At 38.4% G+C, this 21,026-nt stretch overlaps 1 protein-coding gene and 2 long non-coding RNA genes across 10 annotated transcripts in view; 2 read left to right on the plus strand and 1 right to left on the minus strand.

Moving 5' to 3' along the window:
• LOC110054627 (hemicentin-1-like) overlaps positions 1-21,026 on the plus strand; it is a 52,362-nt gene that overhangs the window by 18,939 nt on the left and 12,397 nt on the right. For 4 of the 8 annotated variants that reach the window (XM_089294256.1, XM_089294253.1, XM_089294255.1 and 1 more), the window contains exons 7-12: positions 50-298; positions 2,442-2,708; positions 10,537-10,785; positions 12,736-13,002; positions 17,463-17,711; positions 19,885-20,151. In XM_089294256.1, the coding sequence (XP_089150382.1) occupies positions 50-298; positions 2,442-2,708; positions 10,537-10,785; positions 12,736-13,002; positions 17,463-17,711; positions 19,885-20,151 (1,548 nt within the window). The remainder of the gene's footprint in view (positions 1-49; positions 299-2,441; positions 2,709-10,536; positions 10,786-12,735; positions 13,003-17,462; positions 17,712-19,884; positions 20,152-21,026) is intronic. The other 4 variants (XM_089294257.1, XM_089294260.1, XM_089294259.1 and 1 more) reach the window with 3 other exon arrangements.
• Positions 4,373-5,156, minus strand: LOC149109521 (uncharacterized). Its single transcript, XR_016208662.1, has 2 exons — positions 5,012-5,156; positions 4,373-4,587 (listed from the first exon to the last, which is right to left on the minus strand). It is a non-coding gene; the product is annotated as an uncharacterized LOC149109521 (long non-coding RNA).
• On the plus strand, positions 5,203-7,294 carry LOC149109522 (uncharacterized). The gene is made up of 2 exons (XR_016208664.1): positions 5,203-5,487; positions 5,885-7,294. It is a non-coding gene; the product is annotated as an uncharacterized LOC149109522 (long non-coding RNA).

Raw genomic sequence — 21,026 nt, forward strand, 5'->3', positions numbered from 1 at the left:
TACGCGACAGAGACAGTTTGTTATACACGAGATTGTTTGTGTTTTACAGTCCCAGCATCTGTGGAGCAGGCCGAAAATAACGTTGTCACAGAAGGTGATAAAGTTGAAGTGTACTGTAAAGTGATTACAGGCACTCCTGATCCAACTGTTATGTGGACGAACGTCACGTCTGGTGAGCATATCAAGGGAAATCCATTGAACATCACTAACATTAACCGAGCTCAAGCTGGAGAATACAGGTGCACTGCAAACAACACTTGTGGAGTGGACTCTACAGTGACAGATATTGACGTGCAATGTACGTAAGAACACAATTAGATCTTTCCTCTGAAATCTTACTCAATTTACATTTTAACAAGAGGGGCACAGGTTTTTGGTAGTTCACAAAATTTATTTGTGGTTCTATGTCGTTATATGAGAACGAAAGATTAACCCGTCCCCATTGTTTATTGACAAAAAAGAGAATCCTGCCTGCCAGAAGTCGTAAATGTTAGCTGTTACTTCTGCCCAGTTAACATGTCGCGGTGTGAGGCATGGAGGGGAGAATCAGTAAGGTTGGTAAGAGAGGTATCTTGTCAGCTATGAAAAGGGCTTTCTTGGCTGGAAGGGGGAGAGGTGTATCAGTATACTGCGTGGAAAAAAGTGATTTCGGTGATAAACGGGTGTTAGAAAGTATAGTTCAGCAAGCGATGTCCATGCTGGATAAGTTTGTGTTGGATCCTTTCTGTTCTGTTGAAGAGACTCCTACATGCATATGGATACGATTACCACTTGATTATCTGTTATCGCTGTTTCGCCAAAGTATTAATCGAGTGGAAGCCTAATTCGTACTGAACTTCAAACATCGTGCGACTTTATTTGTTTACACGAATACGAGTTTAATTTTTAACTAAAAAAGATGAAAAGCGAATAGAAAATGAGTACAACAATAACAAATGAAGGAAGCTAAGCAAATAACAAAGAAAACCATAACAAACACGATTTACAGAAATTCCACCAGAATTACAAGGTAGGAACTGGACAGATCATGGATACGTACGCGATGCACAATTTGCTCGAACGGATGAGGAAGCTATTTTAAAATAACGAGACCGCGCGCAAAAAAAATGTAAATTATTTTACCCGTAAGGATATTGTGATTTACACAGCAAACGAAACAATAGAAAGCAACGCAAGAATTTCACATTATCTTGTAAGTGTAAGAATGGTGATTTCTAAAAGCACATGGTACTATGGTGAGATGACGCCAATGCGAATTTCAAAAGCATAGGAGACTCTAAGAGAAAATTCCCAACACATTCTTTCTACCCCTAATCATACTTCTACCGACATGCAACTCATTTCTAGTGAAAAAGTAGATTCCTCTAGACACTCCATTCCTAGGCCAGGGAAGCCACCCTTACTATCCAAGGTAGAAACCTTGAACCTTATCGTTGAAATGTCCATAGACAGTTTAAATAATTTCCCGAAAGGTTTTCGTTACTGCTGTAGGAAACCTCTATTTAGGGATTGTGACCGAAAATTACCATTTGAATTATAAGGAATGTTTTAATGAAAATAACAAAGTGAAGAACAAGAAGTATATAATACATAACAGTTAAAAACAAATACTTAAGAATAAAATGGACTCTAAGATGTATTTTCCACTTCCAAAATACTGGAAGATCTTTCTGGCAGGTGCATAAATCGAATATTTCCTGAAGGCACATGACATGTGAGTGTTGAAATGAGGCGCTATGCTGTTTTGATAAGCACCAGCCTGATGGGTCAACAGACTTGAATGCAGACTTAACTGTACTTTACCTGAGAGTTTTCTTAATATAGAGACCCAGATAGAGAATAGTCATTTTCGTTTTGTTTTCTTGTTGTAGGCACCAGCCTGATAGGCGAACTGATTACAAGTGCAGGCTTTACCTTAATTAGGTTTTTAATACAGACTCTTTCTTGTGCTTAAAGCTTTATTTTTGTCTTTAAAGCCCGTGATCGTGGAATCTTCAATCGTGTAATTTATTTTTTATTATAGCGAAGGTTTCTCTGAGCAATACGTGGTCGATATTGGCCCTTAGTCTTTCCTGTACAGCTCGGTCCGTTATGCCAAGACCTCGAACCGATATTCTCCCAGTGTAGCCCTTACGCCTGGTTAATGAGTTATGCGATATTTGTTGAATTATCTATTTGTGACAATCATGATGGTTTTTGCAACAAGTGTAGATAAACGGCTCCTACCAGCCTTGGTTAAACTAGCTACTAACCTACCAGTTGTTAGTAATGTAGGTGACGCAGGTTTTAAATGAGTGTACATTGAATCTTTGTGTACATGATGTAATTCATATCCTAGCCATGAAAATAAATGTAACGAAACAATAATAACATATTTTTCTCTGAAGTAGATATTTCTAGTGAGAGGTCGCAATTGATCCTTTTCTTAAATTTCCTTGCAGATCAACCTGAAAATGTCCGCTTAATCACAAATACAACAAGCAAAGTGTGTACAGGAGTTGTAATACACTTCACATGCACTGCTGAAGCCAACCCACCAGTACATACTTATTTTTTGTATGAAAATGACAATATGATCACGAACATGGGAATATCAGGAACTTGGATTAAAACAATGGAAAATGCTGGCCAGTTTGTGTTCAGATGTGAGGCTAATGATTCTGTCCAGGGAATTGGAAAAAGTGGCAATACTATCTTGACTGCTGATGGTGAGTTGCTTTACGAAGTTTAACTTTGTTGCAATGTTATAACTATGGATTAGTGCTAGTGCCGCCGTGTCCGATCAATCCCAAAAAGATTAACAAGTGTGATAACAAAGGAGAAAGAAGAAGGTTGCTAGGACAAGTCTGGGCGCGCGCGGGGGGGGGGGGGGGGGGGGACACAGGATTTCCATGCTACAAGATCTATTCATTCTTGTGGGCGGAGACCGCTTTTTTGGAGGGCAGCAATTAAAGCGCGCACTTTGTACAAGTCCGATATCTCGAATTTACAAAGAAAGCATATTTTTGACCTTCCAGCCAATCCCGTTTGAGCTAAAACGACTGGAAGTCCACGACTCGATCACAGATTTTTAATGCGGACTCGAGACTCGGACTCTTCTTTGCTTTTAATGTCGCTAAAAAACAGTTCAAGTTGAACGAAATCTTCAGAACTATGATGTTATTTGTATATTTTTCGATCATGAGCTTAAGTTTATTTAAGCAGGGTGGCCCATTCAGCTACATGACTGGTCTCCATACGGGTTCCACTGATAAAAACGTAACAAAAGGCCATTTTGGGTCACAGTATTGTGTACTGAAAGAGCTTTCAAAAAGCTTAAAAGTGGAAAATGTTGATCTTTATCTGGAAAGTTCTATAAACAAACGGGAAGATGAAGAGGAAGAAAGTTACACCCCCCCCCCCTCCCTCCCTCCCTGCCCCCTTCGTGTAGGCCTTATTCCCAGAGTAAACCTTTCCAAGTTATTCTAAATATGGTATAACGCCTTCCAAACTAAAATGTGGCATTCCAATTTGGAACAATTCCGAAGGGTACTGGTATTTGATGCCGAAAAAGTTTGTGTTTCCGATTGGTTTTGGCTTATTGGAAGGAGAAAAAGAAGTGTTCAGTTGAGTCCGCCAGGGACAATACATCCAATTTCACCAAAATGTACAATTTAATGTAAAAAAGATCGTGCACCCATCGCGCTTTCCTTTTTTAGAGATTCAGATTTTCTGATCTCCCGGCCCACAACTTATCAGAATAAAACGGTCATCTATCTATGATTCTAAAAGGATTCAGAATTTCTGATCCCCCAAGACTTTAATAGATTCAAAAAACTGATCCCCAGTCCACAACCCGTCAGAGCAAAACAGTCATCTACTTATAATTCTAAAAGCATTCAGAATTTCTGATCCCCATCACTTCACGGGACAAAAACGGCTATCTGTTCATGGTTCTAAAAGTATTGCGAATTTCTGATACCCCTCCCCCACCAAATCTGCCAACACGATAGAAAGAGCTGTCGATTTATAATTCTACAACAATTCAGAATTTCTGATCCCACATGACTTAAAGGGATTCAAAAATTCTGATCCCCCACTGCATAACTTATCAGAACAAAACGGTCATCTACCTATAATTCTTAAAAGGATTCAGAATTTCTGATCCCCCTTATCAGGTGACAGGACAGAAATAGCCGTCTATTTATAATTCACAAGAAATTAACTAGATGTCTGATAGCTAAAAAGTAACGATTGGATAGTAACTTTAAACACATTACAGACAAAATGGATCACAGAGCAAAGGGCATCAGAAAAGTACACAAATGAAATATTCACAGATAGGTCATTATTTATAACGATTTAAAACCACGCCAAAGGATCGAGACAAAAATTGCAGTTTCATGCCGGACAGTGAAAGGTTTTATTTTCAATTCAAAAAGATATGAATTTAGGCTCCAGAATTACAAGATGTTATTTAAAGTTCACATCAAAGATAACAAGAATTTTAATCAGGACTCAGCTGCCGTCTGCGCCACCTCCGTTTCTGCTTTAATGTGTTCGTTTCGGATTGACGGCCGCTATTCTTGCCTTTTTTTTCCCTCTGCTCTGCAATGAAGCAATTGAAGCTAAATATTTTTATAAATAGCGATAGAATTAACATTATTTTTCATTAATCAATTGATCAGGAGTGTATTCTTTTGTAAAGAATAAAGAGCGGTATGTAGGCAATGCGGTAGTGAAGTGTATCGAGCGTGATCTGTAGCTTCAAATCAATTCAGTGTAAACTTTAAGTTACCTCTTCAAAAAGCACACTAACAAGCTATTATGCAAGCATTTCATACATAGGAAATGCGTGTGAATAATTTCCTTGTTACGGGTGCTAATAAAATCAGGAGAACAAACGTTTTTCTTGTGTTTCAGTGATCGCGAAATAAATATAACAACGAAATTTCTTCAGCCACAACATTGATTTCGATTCAAAGATTGAGCAGCTAACTATAATGTTGAGCAACAATTATGATATACTTACTTTTCTGCGACTTGCCTTTCTTTCACCGAAGCAATCAAGATACTCATTTGAACTTGGACAAATCATTCCATGTTTCTTGCTGCTATTGACAATGTTGGATTCGAAATTGCGCGCAAATAACCGACTCCTTTAGAAAGGGAATCTGCTGGTCAAAAGTATTCATTTATCAGATTGACCGAAGGATTATGGGATCGGCCGGAAACACCAAAATGGCGGGCGAAGATCGTGGTGAATGTTGTTAGGATTCGATAACAAAGCTCTGTTATTTTATAGCCTTGCTCTACGTTGGAAAGCAGTCACAAATTGTTTACAGATGTCCGTTGTTATTCCAGTTGAGTCAAATCCCAGTAAAGGTGGAAAAGTATGAAGTTTCGTCGGCAAAACAGTGTGGCAATCAAACTATTTGCCAGCAGCTGGCGGTTTCTCTTACACTCGTCAGGTTTACAGAAAGCTTATGGTCCCTGCAGCTTTCCAAGGTAAACTGATTTTCTTGCATAATTTGTGAAGGTTCTTGAAATACTGGAAACGTTCTGGCCGGTTAAATTGATCGTGGAAGATTACAGAAGATGCAGATGCTTTAACACACTGTTAAGTCTTGTTGATTTCGTGAATGCAAATGTTCATTTCCTAAAGGAGTTATGAAAGCAACTGTATTCAACACAACAATATACAAACAATTTCGCGTTGGGAAAATCATTCATTGTAAAAGTACAATAAGTGCAATAAATGTGAGCTCTCTCATGTAGTTTACATATACTTCATATAGCTAGTGTATATCTTGTCTAGGATCAAGTGGGCATACATGTATTTATTATACAACAACTAAAACACAAGATATCAAAAAGCAACATCCTTCACCTTTTTGATTTTCAGGTTGATGGTGGTGCTCTTGAGGTTATGTTAGATGTGCATATTACATTATCAAGACCTTTTGTTTGCCACTTATTACTTGAGTTGCAAAAGACTGATGTTATTTTCATTAGGGTGGTTGAAGTTCTCTTTAATTGGGCAGTATTTCAAAGGTTTTTTTATAATTTGGCATTTCATTATGCAAATAGAGGTTATTTAGAACAGCAGATATAATTCACAGCTAGGTTACGGAAAATTACTTTTCACCACTTCCAGAAATTTGTACATAAGGCTTACCATAATTTGAAAAACACATGATTCATGGACAAAATTAATTGAAAAAAATACTTTCATGAAGAAATTAATGTAATTGAAATTTGAAATTCATTTCAAGAATATTTTGTGCTTTTCCGGTCATGAAATCTGTTTACATTTCATGAAAATTTACTGAAGAATGTAAACATTTACTAGACTCCAATTTAAGTAGCTGAGAAGTGTTTCAAACAGGATTTTTGAAAGATATATATTAAATTTAAGTAAGTTTTGTGATAAATCACAACATAATGGAAACTCATTTTCAGGCAGATTTTGTCCTCCTTTTGCATCTGGATGTGCCTGGTTTTTGGTATTAAATTTTAATGTACAACTGTAGCAGGTTTAAATAAAACTATGAGTTATTTATACATTTTCCTATGTAAATACAGAGATTTCACTCAGGTTTAGGATTTGAAGAGCAGGTATCAAAGTTCAATATAAAATGAGTAATGAAGAGTTTTCAATAGTTAGCTATATATTCACCACCTGTGACTAAGAAAGCTTTTGGCTAGGTTAATATTAAAGTGCTACGTGTACATGAGTGATGGATAATTTTTAGATTGGCTGCTATCTTTTTACTATCTCTGGCTTTTGGGTAGCTTATCACAGTGCGATATGAGTGATGGGTAGTTTTCAGATAGGCTATCTTTTTACTAACTACAGCAGAGGTAGGTTTCAGATGGGATAGTGTTTTATTGTTCAATATAAGGACTAGACTTCAGATAGTTTTTGGCTTACTACAGTAGTGGTGGTTTTTGGATAGACAAGTTAGTGGATAGCTAGGCCATTTAAGTATCTGTTGAATATCTATACAGGAAGCTAGTTTTTAGCTAGTCTATCTATTTCCTAACTATCTGATGGATAGATATTAGTTAACTTTAAGCCATGCCAAAGATAGCTATCCTCTATCTACAAAACCTCTTGGATAGAAAAAGATAGAGATTTTCATCCGTCAACCAGGAATGAGATAGTTGCAAGTAGCATGAAGTTAGTAATAATCTAGTAATAAGATATGATCGTTTTTGGGAGGGTTTCTTTAACTGAGGACAGCAAACTATTGCCAGCTACCAGGAAACATCTCCAAGATGAGTGTGCCAAATTAAAAAAGAAAGAATAGAATTGCTTGTAGCATTAGCTGCAATACTTGCATCCATATCTGTCAGGTCTTTATAAAAACAATTTTACCCACACCCTTCTCCTTTGAGCATGGTTAAACTGGTTGCGTAACTGAAGTGTGAATGAACTGGTAGCCCACTCAAAAAGTTAGACTGAAGATGTAAAAACATGTTGGGCAAAGCTAAAGTCCATGGCCGCTGCTATATGACAACAGGTTTTTGGAGGACACTGTATACATGTATGTAGAGTACATTGACCCACTTAAATGTATCAACTGCAAATTTAAATGTACATGTAAATTGCAGTCTTTAATTGTCATCCCTGTAATGCACTGCAGTGTTCCTGAACGCTCTTTTTGTTTGATAACAGTGAGGTGCCTTGTTTCCATGTTAAACAGAAATTGTTAGAAATTTTTCCTTCACACAAGGTGAGCTAATTCTGCCAGAGGAAGTGGAGTCTGCATTTATGTCTACAGTTGTGCAGTTTGAGTAATCTCACTTTTTTGGTCAATTCTGAACTTTCCTATCCTCTTAGGTACTGTTTGATATTGTTTTTTTAGACTTACAGCTACTGTAATTTTGAAGTGCATAGATCATTGTAATACAATGTGTGATGTTTACAGTTACTTATATTAATGGACTGCTGTGAAGAAACTTGTTCTTCATCACTCTCTCAGTATAATCTGAGACTGTGTATGGAATCTGTTAAGAATTATGCTATATTTGTATAAAATTTCTAATTGAATATTGTTATCAAGAAAAAATATTTTGATTAGACATTGTTCAGGCAGGCAGCAAGATCTGAACCCTGTCTTCAATGTTATGATTTAATGTGGCTACATTGGATGTAACACTGGCTTTGCTGCAGGGGATCAGAAATTCTGAATCTTCTCCTGTGTTCTTTGGGGGATCAGAAATTCTGAACCCTTTCTAGAGTTCTTTAGGGGATCAGAAATTCTGAACCCTTTCTAGTGTTCTTTGGGGGATCAGAAATTCTGAACCCTTTCTAGTGTTCTTTGGGGGATCAGAAATTCTGAACCCTTTTTAGTGTTCTTCGGGGGATCAGAAATTCTGAACCTTTTCTAATGTTCTTTGGGAGATCAGAAATTCTGAACCCTTTCTAGTGTTCTTTGGGGGATCAGAAATTCTGAACCCTTTCTAGTGTTCTTTGGGGGATCAGAAATTCTGAACCCTTTCTAGTGTTCTTTGGGGGATCAGAAATTCTGAACCTTTTTTAGTGTTCTTCGGGGGATCAGAAATTCTGAACCTTTTCTAATGTTCTTTGGGAGATCAGAAATTCTGAACCCTTTCTAGTGTTCTTTGGGGGATTTGAAATTTTGAATCCTCTCTTGTGTTGTTTGGGGATCAGAAATTTTGAATCGTTTTCTATGGAGGTACCTCTCGAGACGAGAAATTCAAAAAAATCATTTGGTGTCTTATGCGTGACTTAAACATTACATTTCAGTTCAAATAAAGAATAGGAAATTGCTTGGAAGAATTTTTTAATTCCTTGCAAACAGGGAAACTTTTCCTCTGAGTTTTAACACCAGTTTAAGATTCTTAGTATATTGCAAAAATCGTCTTTGGAATTAAATGGCAATCATAGACTTCCGTCTAAGCTCCACGTTTCACTTTAGGCCAATTTTGCACTCATTTCCAACGGAACTTCCAAGCCTGCAACGTAAAAATAACTTTTCTCCGAGACAGGTTTCTATTTTACACCGAAAAAGTAGCCATTTTTGAAGTGGTTCTTGGTATTTACTCTGAATTTTATCAAATTGGAACACCACATTTTAGTTTGGAAGGCGTTGTATGCAAATCTCCCGAGAATAATGTTAACACGCGCCTTGCGTTGATGTTTGAACTGGTAATTCTGAAGTCAGGAGTTATATGAAAATAGCTCGATAATGATTACTTTTGAAATAAGGCCTATACTGGGGATCAACTCTCTAATTCTCTTTCCTCACTTGAGACAGCTTAATTGAGAATCGCGTTGGGAGACAAACTAGGATTAAGTCATAGTAATCTCTTCGTTGATCATATCGTAAAATCAACTTTACTACTGCTAGACAGAGATTCCCTTTTCTTTCTGGTCGGGAGGGAAACCACTCGATTATTTGATTAGTCAGCGGCTACAATCACAAATCAATAAATAATAAAACAAATTGCTGGTTTTGATACAGTTTTTTACCGATTTGAAACTTACCCATGACAGACGGTATCAAAGTTTTCTCCTTTTAAGAAGTATCTGTTACCCTATGTTTGTAATAAAAATGCAATTGGCAGCGTTATATTGACACGTATACATCAAAATTCAAACCTTTGAAATTTTCCTAAATCTAATTTAGGCTAAGTTTAACGCGAGGCAATATTGGTGACCGGCAGTCTCCCACAAGCTGCTTTATTTTACAGCTGCTTAAGTTGTTTATTTAACTACAATGATCGTTCATGTCTTTACGTCTTGCTCCACAGTTTAAATGTATATGATTTTTCATATATTCATTTGTTGAATCCTGATCATCACCATCAACGGGTATATTAAGAACTGAGAATCAACGTGATGAGCTCTCAGTTGGCTTGATAGCTCAGTTGGTAGAGCACTGTCTCGGTATCGCAGAGCTCATGGGTTCGAATCCCGTTCAAACATGAATTTGTTTTAGGCTTTAGTTTCACCGCACATATTTAGAGCCGCCTTAAATTTGCTGGAAACTGTTTTACGCCACTGTTAAAAGTTCTCTATATAACTGCGTTGATCATTGATGTCTTTGTTTCTCGTGTGTTGCTCCGTTACGTACAACTAATTAGAGCGCTCACATTTTTTTTAAAATTCCTGCACGTTTATATAACTCAGCAGTGCGTAGTTAAGCTGTTGTCTGAAGATGACAGGTCGTGAGCATTGCAGAGGGAACTACATGTGACTAGACCAGCAAGTTTTAGCATGACTTTTTCATTACGTTCTTGTCTTTTTTACTCTTCTCTGATCTTCGCAGAATGGGTCAGATTTTAGGCCAGACCGTCACGGCTTGCAGTCATTTCTCTTCCCTCCCCCACCTACCTACTCCCACGTACAAGATGCCACTATTGTACTTTAAAAAGTGCACAAAGTGTACATACTTGTAGCTGTTTTCTTAATTCTTAGATTGAAGCACAGATTCAATCTAGGTATACTGCGTTCACCATAATACAGTATAATGTTATGCATCAGTGACATAGTTTGCAATACTCGAGATTTTTTTTGTTTTACAGTCCCAGCATCTGTGGAGCAGGCGGCAAATTCAGTAGTCACAGAAGGTGACAATGTGGAGCTGTACTGTAATGTGACTGCAGGAATTCCTTATCCAACAATAGTGTGGACAAAAATCGCGACTGGTGAGCATGTGGAGGGAAACCCATTGGACATCACTAACATCAACCGAGCTCAAGCTGGAGAATACAGGTGCACTGCAAACAACACTTGTGGAGTGGACTCTACAGTGACAGATATTGACGTGCAATGTACGTAAGAAAAAAATTAGATCTTTCTTCTGAAATCTTACTTTATTTTCATTTTAACAAGTAGGGCACGAGTTTCAGGTAGCTCACAAAATTACTTCTGGTTTCATGTCGTTATATGAAAACTAACGGCGAAAGATTACCCGTCTCTACTGTTTATTGGCAAAAAAGAGAATCCTGCCAGTTTCGTTCGTCGTCAATCAAAAGTCCAAAATGTCACCTGTTACTTCTGCCCAGTTAAAATGTCGCGGTGTGAGGCAGGGAGGGGAGTATCAGTAAGGTTGATAACAGAGGTACTTTGTCAACTATGAAAATTTTTTTTTCTTAGGGGGAAGGGAGGGGGTGTATCAGTATACGGCGTGGAAGAAGTGATCGATTTCGGTGATAAACGGGTGTTCTTTTTAGAAAGTATAGTTCACCAGGCGATGTAAATGCTGGATAAGTTTGTGTTGGATCCTTTTCGTTCCGTTAAAGGGACCCCTACATGCATATGGATACGATTACCACTTGATTATCTGTTATCGCTGTTTCGTCAAAATATTAATCAAGTGGAAATCAAATTGGCACTGACCTTCAAACATCGCATGACTTTATTTGTCTACACGAATAATAGTTTGACTAGGAAAGATGACGAGCGAAAAGAAAATGAGTACAGCGATAATAAATGAAGGAAGCTAGGCAAATAATGAAGAGAACCATAACAAAAACGACATACAGAAATTCCACCAGAATGATAAAGTAGGAATTGAACAGATATAGGTAGACGATACACAATTCGCTCGAACGGATTAGGAAGCTATTTTAAAACAACGAAACCGCGAGCAAAAAATGTAAATTATTTGACCAGTAGGGGTATTGTGATTTGCATAGGGAACGAAACAACAGAAAGCAACACAAGAATGTCACATTATGGTCATTACTAGAAGCATGTGGTACTAGGGTGTAATGGCGCCCAAGCGAATTTCAAAAGCGTAGGAGACACATTCTTTTTACCCCTAATCATACTTCTACCGACATGCAGCTCATTTCTATTGAAAAAGTATATTTCTCTAGACACTCCATTCCCAGGCCAGGGAAGCCACCCTTACTATCCAAGGTAGAAAGCTTGAATCTTATCGTTGAAATGTCCATGGACACTTTTAATAATTTCCTGAAAGGTTTTGTTACTGCAGTAGGAAACCTCTATTTGGGGATTGTGACCGAAAATTACCATTTGAATTATAAGGAATGTTTTAATGAAAATAACAAAGTGGAGAATAAGAACTATATGATAAATAACAGTTAAAAACAAACACTTAAAAATAACATGGACTTTGGGATGTATTTTCCACTTCCAAAAGTGTTAAATACTGGAAGATCTTTCTGGCAGGCGCATAAATCGAATATTTCCTTAAGCTTCATGACACGTGACTGTTGAAAATGTGGCGCTATGCTGTTTTGATAAGCACTAGCCTAATGGGTCACCAGACTTGAATGCAGAATTAACTTAATTACCTTTTGCTTAATTATCCTGTGATCGGGAATATTGAGTCGTGTACATGATTTCTTATTATAGCCAAGGTTTCTCTGGACAGTACGTGGTTGATATTTGCCCTTAGTCTTTCCCGTACAGCTCGGTACGTTATGCCAAGACCTGGAACCGATATTCTCCCAGCGTAGCCCTTACGCCTGGTTAATGAGATATGCGACATTTGTTGAATTATCTATTTGTGACAATCATAATGGTTTCTGCAACAAGTGTAGATAAATGGCTACTTCCAGCCTTGGTTAAGCCAGCTACTAACCTACCAGTTGTTACTTATGTAGGTGACAGGTTTTACATGCTTTTACATTGCACAGATGATGTAATTTATACGCTAGCCATGCGGATAAATGTTAAAAGACAAGAATAGCTCTGAAGTATATATTTCTAGTGAGAGTTATAATTGATCATTGTGTTTAATTTCCTTTCAGATAAGCCTGAAAATGTCCGCTTAATCACAAATACAACAAGCAAAGTGTGTACAGGAGTTGTAATAAACTTTACCTGCACTGCTGAAGCCAACCCACCAGTACATACTTATTTGTTGTATGAAAATGACACGGTGATTAATAATGTGGGAATATCAGGAACTTGGATTAAAACAATGGATAATGCTGGCCAGTTTGTGTTTAGATGCGGGGCTAATAATTCTGTCGGAGGAATTGGAAAAAGTGGTGATGCTATCTTGACTGTTGATGGTGAGTTGCTTTAGTTTTGTTGCATTGTTATAACTATGGATTATTTCTAGTGCCGCCTTGTCCGATCAGTCCCAAACAGATTAACAAGTGTGATAACAAAGGAGAAAGAAGACGGTTTCCAGGACAAGTTGAGAGGCGGGGGGAGACACAGGATTTCCATGCTACAAGATCTATTCATTCTTGTGGGCAGAGCGCGCTGTTTTTTTTTTTGGGGGGGGGGGGGGGCAGCAATTAAGGCGCGCACTTTGTACAAGTCCGGTATCCTGAATTACAAAGAAAGCATATTTTTTGACCGCCAACCAATCCCGTTTGAGCTAAAACGACTGGAAGTCCACGACTCCATCGCAGATTTTCAATTCGGACTGGAGACTTGGACTCTTCTTTGCTTTTAATGTCGCTGAAAAACAGTTCAAGTTGTACAAAATCTTCAGAACTATAATATTATTTGTACATTTTTCGATCATGAGCTAAAGTTTATTTATGCAGGGTGGCCTATTCAGCTGTATGACTGGTCTCCATACGGGTCCCACTGATAAAAACGTGACAAAAGGCCATCCTGGATCACAGTATTGTGCACTGAAAGAACTTTAAAAAACGTAAAACTGGAAGATGTTGATCTTTATCTGGAAAGTTCTATAAACAAACGGGAAGATGAAGAGTAAGAGAGTTAACCCCCTTCCCCCCTCGGCCCCATATAGGCCTTATTCCCAGGGTAAACCCTTCCAAGTTACTCCAAATATAATACGCTAATCTCCCGAGGATAATGTTAACAGGGGCCTTGCGTTGATGTTTTTTAGCGGTAATTCTGAAATCAGGAGTTATATGAAAATATCTCGATAGGGATTACTTTTGGACAGGAGCCATAATCGGGGACGGAGACCGTAAGTCCTAGGATCCGCGCGCACCTATGATATGGGACAAATTTTCTATTTTTAGAACAAATTGCGCCATCCTGACGTGATATATCCGCGCGGATCCACGCACATGTCGGGGGCTCTCGCGTGGATGTTGTCACGTTGCGTGATCAAATGGTGAGAGTTGAGAGACCTTGCGAGATAATCTTGCGTATTTTTCACAGCGATGGCAGGGAATAAGGCAGGGAATACGAACGAGGACGCTTATATGTAGTTTTATGCTCTGAGCTAACGGAAAAGGTGGGTTTTCAGGGTCGAAAACAAGACTTCAATCTCGCGCTGGGAATGAATAATAAGATCTGCTCGCGCTAGTTGTAAGCTTACGCGTATGTTTTTGAGTTTGTTCTGACTTAAGAATATAGCATGAAAACTCTCTACTCTGGTATCGAGTTAATTTGTAAGTTTCTCAGACAATGGTTAATCATAAGGAAAACCTGTTTTGATGGTTTCTTATTGGCCGTTTTCACACTAGAGACGGATAATCCGTCTATTTATATCCGTCCGATTATCCGTCTTTAGTATCACCCAACTAGTGGACTAATGCAAATCCTGCATTTTGATTGGCTACGCTACTAGAGGACTATTAGTAATAGTCCTCGAGTAGCGGAATTGGCGCAATCGAGCGTGACGCTTTCTTTCGTCTTATTCCCAAATAAACATTTCTTTAACTTGCATTTGCTAACTTTATTGTTACCTTTTCTGTCCGACTAGTTGGGTGATACTAAAACAATTAGACCCTTCGACCTCAAGGGCCACGGGTCAATAGCCCATGAGGCTTCGCCTCATGGGCTATTGACCCGTCGCCCTTGCGGGCTACCGGTCTAATTGTTAAATGTAGACGGATAATCGGACGGATGAAAATAGACGGATTATCCGTCTAAAATGAGCACCATTCCGTTTTCACACTAAGACGAATTATCCGTAATGGACGGTTAACCCGTCGTGGACGGATTATCCGTCTCTAGTGTGAAAACGGCCATTGTTTCTGCTTTTTTGGTGAGTTTGAAAAAGTTTTTGAAAGGAAAGTCTGACGCGTACAATTAGCTCATTTGCATAGTGCAACTCGTGCACTTTCAAGTCCGAGTGTTGTCAACAAATCTTGACAAAGATTTCTTTCGTTATCTTTTGTGCTGAGATGCTGCAACAAATTTCACGAACGCAAAAAAGGCTACTAACATTGTGTGTTTCTTCAACATAAGCATAGTGAAGTTTTCCACTGCGAAAATGAAAATAGACAAGGAGTTTTGATAACTCGATCAACAAAATCGAAATCGTTATTCGAAGTTGATTAAAGAAAGCGTCATCGTAACTTTGCTGATTATTTCTGCTTCATTCTCATATTTTCAGCTTAGCTTTTAATATGTTCTCAAACATTTATCAATCTTAAACATATTTAAAAACTATAGAGTTATTGTTTGAGTTGGATGTACGCTTTCACACGAAAGTGCGGTGGAAGTACAATTTGTCATGTTTACGTGTACAAAACACGCATCGGCGGGTGCTTTCATTCATCGACAACAGAGAATTTACTGGATTTTTACACGAATAAAACTGAGCAGTATCTACGGAAGTAAAGTTATTGGGCCTTGATGAAACATCAAGCGTTGCTTACAATTCAGGCGAAACTCAAACTAGCAATTATTTTGTTTTACTTTTCGGTCGCGATAGACTGGCAAATTCCTCGCAAGCGTGTGGCAAGAGGAGCTAGGAAACTATGAAGTCCTAAAGCTCTGCTATATCTAAATATATCCAGCTAGTTTTTTGCTGCGTAATGGAAAAGCTGTTAATCTTCAACTTATGTGAAATTTAAAGTGGAGTAATGTACGGCTCATGTAAAAGAAGCATCCGTCGGAACACAACTTGGTCAGCGATATATATGAGCTTAAAGCGGAACATGCCTAAATTCGACACTGTCTTACTATCTCAGACTGGAGCAGCTTATGACGAAAATACTTAAGCAAAATTCTAACAGACGTAAACGTGTTGAGTTGTGGGCCAAAAACATGAAAAACTTCGGGAATTGCGGACGCCATTTCCCCCGCGCGACATCCGCAAAAATCCTCGCAGCGTGTACGCGCGTGTGCCGCACGGGATGGCGCAATTTTTTCTCAAAATAGAAAAATTGTCCCATGTCATAGGGACGGCCCCAATACTAGAAATGGCGCGCGCTTACGGTCTCCGTCCCCGATTATGGCTCCTGTTTTGGAATAAGGCCTATACATGTATTGGGATCAACTCTCTATTTCCCTTTCTTCCCTTGACACAGCTAAATTGAGAATCACGTTGGGAAAAAAACTAGGACTAAGTCATGCTAACCTCTTGCTTGATCATACCATAAAATCAACTTTACTACTGCAAGACACAGATTCCCTTTTCTTTCTGGTCGGGAGGGAAACCACTCGATTATTTGACCAATCAGCGGCTGCATCATAAGGCAATAAATAATAAAACAAGTAGCTGGTTTTGACAGTTTTAAACCGATTTAAAAGTTATCTATGACAGACGGTATCAAAGTTTTCTCCTTTTAGGAAATATCTGTTACCCTATGATTTTAATAAAAATGCCATTGGAAGCGTTACACTGGCACGTATACGTTAAAATTCAAAACTTTGAAATTTTGCTCAATGTAATTTAGGCTCAGTTAAACGCGAGACAACATCGCTGACCGGCAGTCTCCAACAGGCTGCTTTATTTTACAGTTGCCTTATTTGTATATATAACAACAATCATCGTTTACGTCTTGCTCTGCACTTTAAATATTCATGATCTTTCATATATTCATTTGTTCAATCTATCATCACCATCAACGGGTATATTATGAACTGAGAATCAACGTGGCCGGCTCCCAGTTGGCTTGATAGCTTAGTTGATAGAGCACTGCCCCGGTATCGTAGAGGTCATGGGTTGGAATCCCATTCAAGCATGAATTTGTTTTAGGCTTTAATTTCAAGGCACATATTTAGAGCTCCCTTAAATTTGCTGGAAACCGTGTTAGGCCACCTTTAAAAGTTCTCTATACATAACTGCATTGATCGTTCATGTCTTTGTTTCTCGTGTGTTTCTCTGTTACATACAACGAATTAGAGCGTTCACATCTTTTTTTTTAAAATCCCTACACGTCAACGTTTTATATACAACTCAGCAGTGCGTAGTTAAGCTGTTGTCTGAAGATGACATGTCGTGAGCATTGCAGAGAGCACTACATGTGACTAGACCAGCAAGTTTTACAATGAGTTTTTCATTACGTTCTTGTCTTTTTGACTCTCCTCTGATCTTCGCTGAATGGGTCAGATTTTAGGCCAAACCGTGCTTGTAATCATTTCTCTTTCCTTCGCGACTTACTCACTACCACACGTACAAAATGCTACTAATATACGTTGAAGAGTGCAGAATTCCTATACATACTTTTACCTGATTACTTTGAACTTCATTTATCTTAATTATTATATTGAAGCGTAGAATTAACTGGGAACACTGCGTTCGCCATAACATAATGTTACGCGACAGAGACAGTTTGTTATACACGAGATTGTTTGTGTTTTACAGTCCCAGCATCTGTGGAGCAGGCCGAAAATAACGTTGTCACAGAAGGTGATAACGTTATAGTGTACTGTAAAGTGACTACAGGCACTCCTGATCCAACTGTTATGTGGACGAACGTCACGTCTGGTGAGCATATCAAGGGAAATCCATTGAACATCACTAACATCAACCGAGCTCAAGCTGGAGAATACAGGTGCACTGCAAACAATACTTGTGGAGTGGACTCTACAGTGACAGATATTGACGTGCAATGTACGTAAGAACACAATTAGATCTTTCCTCTGAAATCATACTCAATTTTCATTTTAACAAGAGGGGCACAGGTTTTTGGTAGTTCACAAAATTTATTTGTGGTTCCATGTCGTTATATGAGAGCGAAAGATTAACCCGTCCCCACTGTTTATTGGCCGTGACAAAAAAGAGAATCCTGCCTGTTGCGTACGTCTTCAGAAGTCGTAAATGTTAGCTGTTACTTCTGCCCAGTTAACATGTCGCGGTGTGAGGCATGGAGGGGAGAATCAGTAAGGTTGGTAAGAGAGGTATCTTGTCAGCTATGAAAAGGGTTTTGTTGGCTGGAAGGGGGAGAGGTGTATCAGTATACTGCGTGGAAAAAAGTGATTTCGGTGATAGCGTTCTTTTTAGAAAGTATAGTTCAGCAAGCGATGTCCATGCTGGATAAGTTTGTGTTGGATCCTTTCTGTTCTGTCGAAGAGACTCCTACATGCATATGGATACGATTACCACTTGATTATCTGTTATCGCTGTTTCGCCAAAGTATTAATCGAGTGGAAGCCTAATTCGTACTGAACTTCAAACATCGTGCGACTTTATTTGTTTACACGAATACGAGTTTAATTTTTAACTAAAAAAGATGAAAAGCGAATAGAAAATGAGTACAACAATAACAAATGAAGGAAGCTAAGCAAATAACAAAGAAAACCATAACAAACACGATTTACAGAAATTCCACCAGAATTACAAGGTAGGAACTGGACAGATCATGGATACGTACGCGATGCACAATTTGCTCGAACGGATGAGGAAGCTATTTTAAAATAACGAGACCGCGCGCAAAAAAAATGTAAATTATTTTACCCGTAAGGATATTGTGATTTACACAGCAAACGAAACAATAGAAAGCAACGCAAGAATTTCACATTATCTTGTAAGTGTAAGAATGGTGATTTCTAAAAGCACATGGTACTATGGTGAGATGACGCCAATGCGAATTTCAAAAGCGTAGGAGACTCTAAAAGAAAATTCCCAACACATTCTTTCTACCCCTAATCATACTTCCACCGACATGCAACTCATTTCTAGTGAAAAAGTATATTCCTCTAGACACTCCATTCCTAGGCCAGGGAAGCCGCCCTTACTATCCAAGGTAGAAACCTTGAACTTTATCGTTGAAATGTCCATAGACAGTTTAAATAATTTCCCGAAAGGTTTTCGTTACTGCTGTAGGAAACCTCTATTTAGGGATTGTGACCGAAAATTACCATTTAAACTATAAGGAATGTTTTAATGAAAATAACAAAGTGAAGAATAAGAAGTATATGATACGTAACAATTAAAAACAAATACTTAAGAATAACATGGACTCTGGGATGTATTTTCCACTTCCAAAAGTGTGAAATACTGGAAGATCTTTCTGGTAGGGTGCATAAATCGAATATTTCCTGAAGCCACATCACATGTGAATGCTGAAAATGAGGCGCTATGCTGTTTTGATAAGCACCAGCCTAATGGGTTACCAGACTTGAATACAGACCTTACTGTACTTTACTTTCCAGTTTTCTTGACATAGAAAACACACATAGAAAATATTCTTTTTCGTTTTGTTTTCTTGTTTTAGGCCTGACCAACCTGATAGGCCACAGGATTACAAATGCAAACTTTACTTTAATTACCTTTTTTATACAGACTCGTTCTTGCTCTTAGAACTTTATTTTTATCTTTAAAGCCTGTGATCGTGGAATCTTCAGTCGTGTAATTAATTCCTTAATATATCCAAAGTTTCTGTGGACAGTACGTGGTAGATATTGGCCCTTGGTCTTTTCTGTACAGCTCGGTCCGTAATGCCAAGACCTCGAACCTATATTCTCTCGGTGTAGCCCTTACGCCTGGTTAATGAGTTATCCGACATTAGTTGAATTATCTATTTGTGGCAATCATGATGATTGTTGCTGCAAGTGTAGATACTGGTTACTACCAGCCTTGGTTAAGCTAGCTACTAGCCTACCAGTTGTTACTAATGTAGGTGACAGGTTTTAAATGAGTGTACATTGAATCTTTGCGCACATGATGTAATTCATATCCTAGCCATGAGAATAAATGTAACGAAACAATAATAACATATTTTTCTCTGAAGTAGATATCTCTAGTGAGAGGTCGCAATTGATCCTTTTCTTTAATTTCCTTGCAGATCGACCTGAAAATGTCCGCTTAATCACAAATACAACAAGCAAAGTGTGTGCAGGAGTTGTAATACACTTCACATGCACTGCTGAAGCCAACCCACCAGTACATACTTATTTGTTGTTTGAAAATGACACTGTGATCAATAATATGGGAATATCAGGAACTTGGATTAAAACAATGGAAAATGCTGGCCAGTTTGTGTTCAGATGTGAGGCTAATAATTCTGTCCAGGGAATTAGAAAAAGTGGCAATACTACCTTGACTGTTGATGGTGAGTTGCTTTACGTAGTTAAACTTTGTTGCAATGTTATAGCTATGGATTATTTCTAGTGCCGCCGTGTCCGATCAATCCCAAACAGATTAACAAGTGTGCCAAAAAAGGAGAAAGAAGAAGGTTGCTAGGACAAGTTGGGGCGGGGAAGGGGGAGGGAGGGAGGGGGGACACAGGATTTCCATGCTACAGGATTTATTCATTCTTATGGGCGGAGACCGCTTTTTTGGGGGGAAGCAATTAAACAGCGCACTTTGTACAAGTCCGATATCTTAAATTTACAAAGAAAGCATATTTTTGACTCTCCAACCAGTCCCGTTTGAGCTAAAACGACTGGAAGTCTACGACTCGATCGCAGATTTTCAATTCGGACTCGAGACTCGGACTCTTCTTTGCTTTTAATGTCGCTAAAAAACACTGAGTTCAAGTTGATCGAAATCTTCAGAACTATGCTGTTATTTGTATATTTTTCGATCATGAGCTTAAGTTTATTTATGCAGGGTGGCCCATTCAGCTACATGACTGGTCTCCATACGGGTCCCACTGATAAAAACGTAACAAAAGGCCATCTTGGGTCACAGTATTGTGTACTGAAAGAACTTTCAAAAAACTTAAAACTGGAAAATGTTGATCTTTATCTAGAAAGTTCTATAAACAAACGGGAAGATGAAGAGGAAGAGAGTTAACACCCCTCCTCGTATAGGCCTTATTCCCAGAGTAAACCCTTCCAAGTCATTCTAAATATGGTATGCAAATCTCCCGAGAATAATGTTATCAAGCGCCTTGCGTTGATGTTTTGAACTGGTAATTCGGAAGTCAGGAGTTATATGAAAATAGCTCGATAAGGATTACTTTTGAAATAAGGCCTATATTGG

This window comes from Orbicella faveolata, unplaced genomic scaffold, assembly GCF_042242905.1.
Source record: "Orbicella faveolata isolate gen_17 unplaced genomic scaffold, um_ofav_v1 contig_25, whole genome shotgun sequence".
NCBI lineage: Eukaryota > Metazoa > Cnidaria > Anthozoa > Scleractinia > Merulinidae > Orbicella > Orbicella faveolata.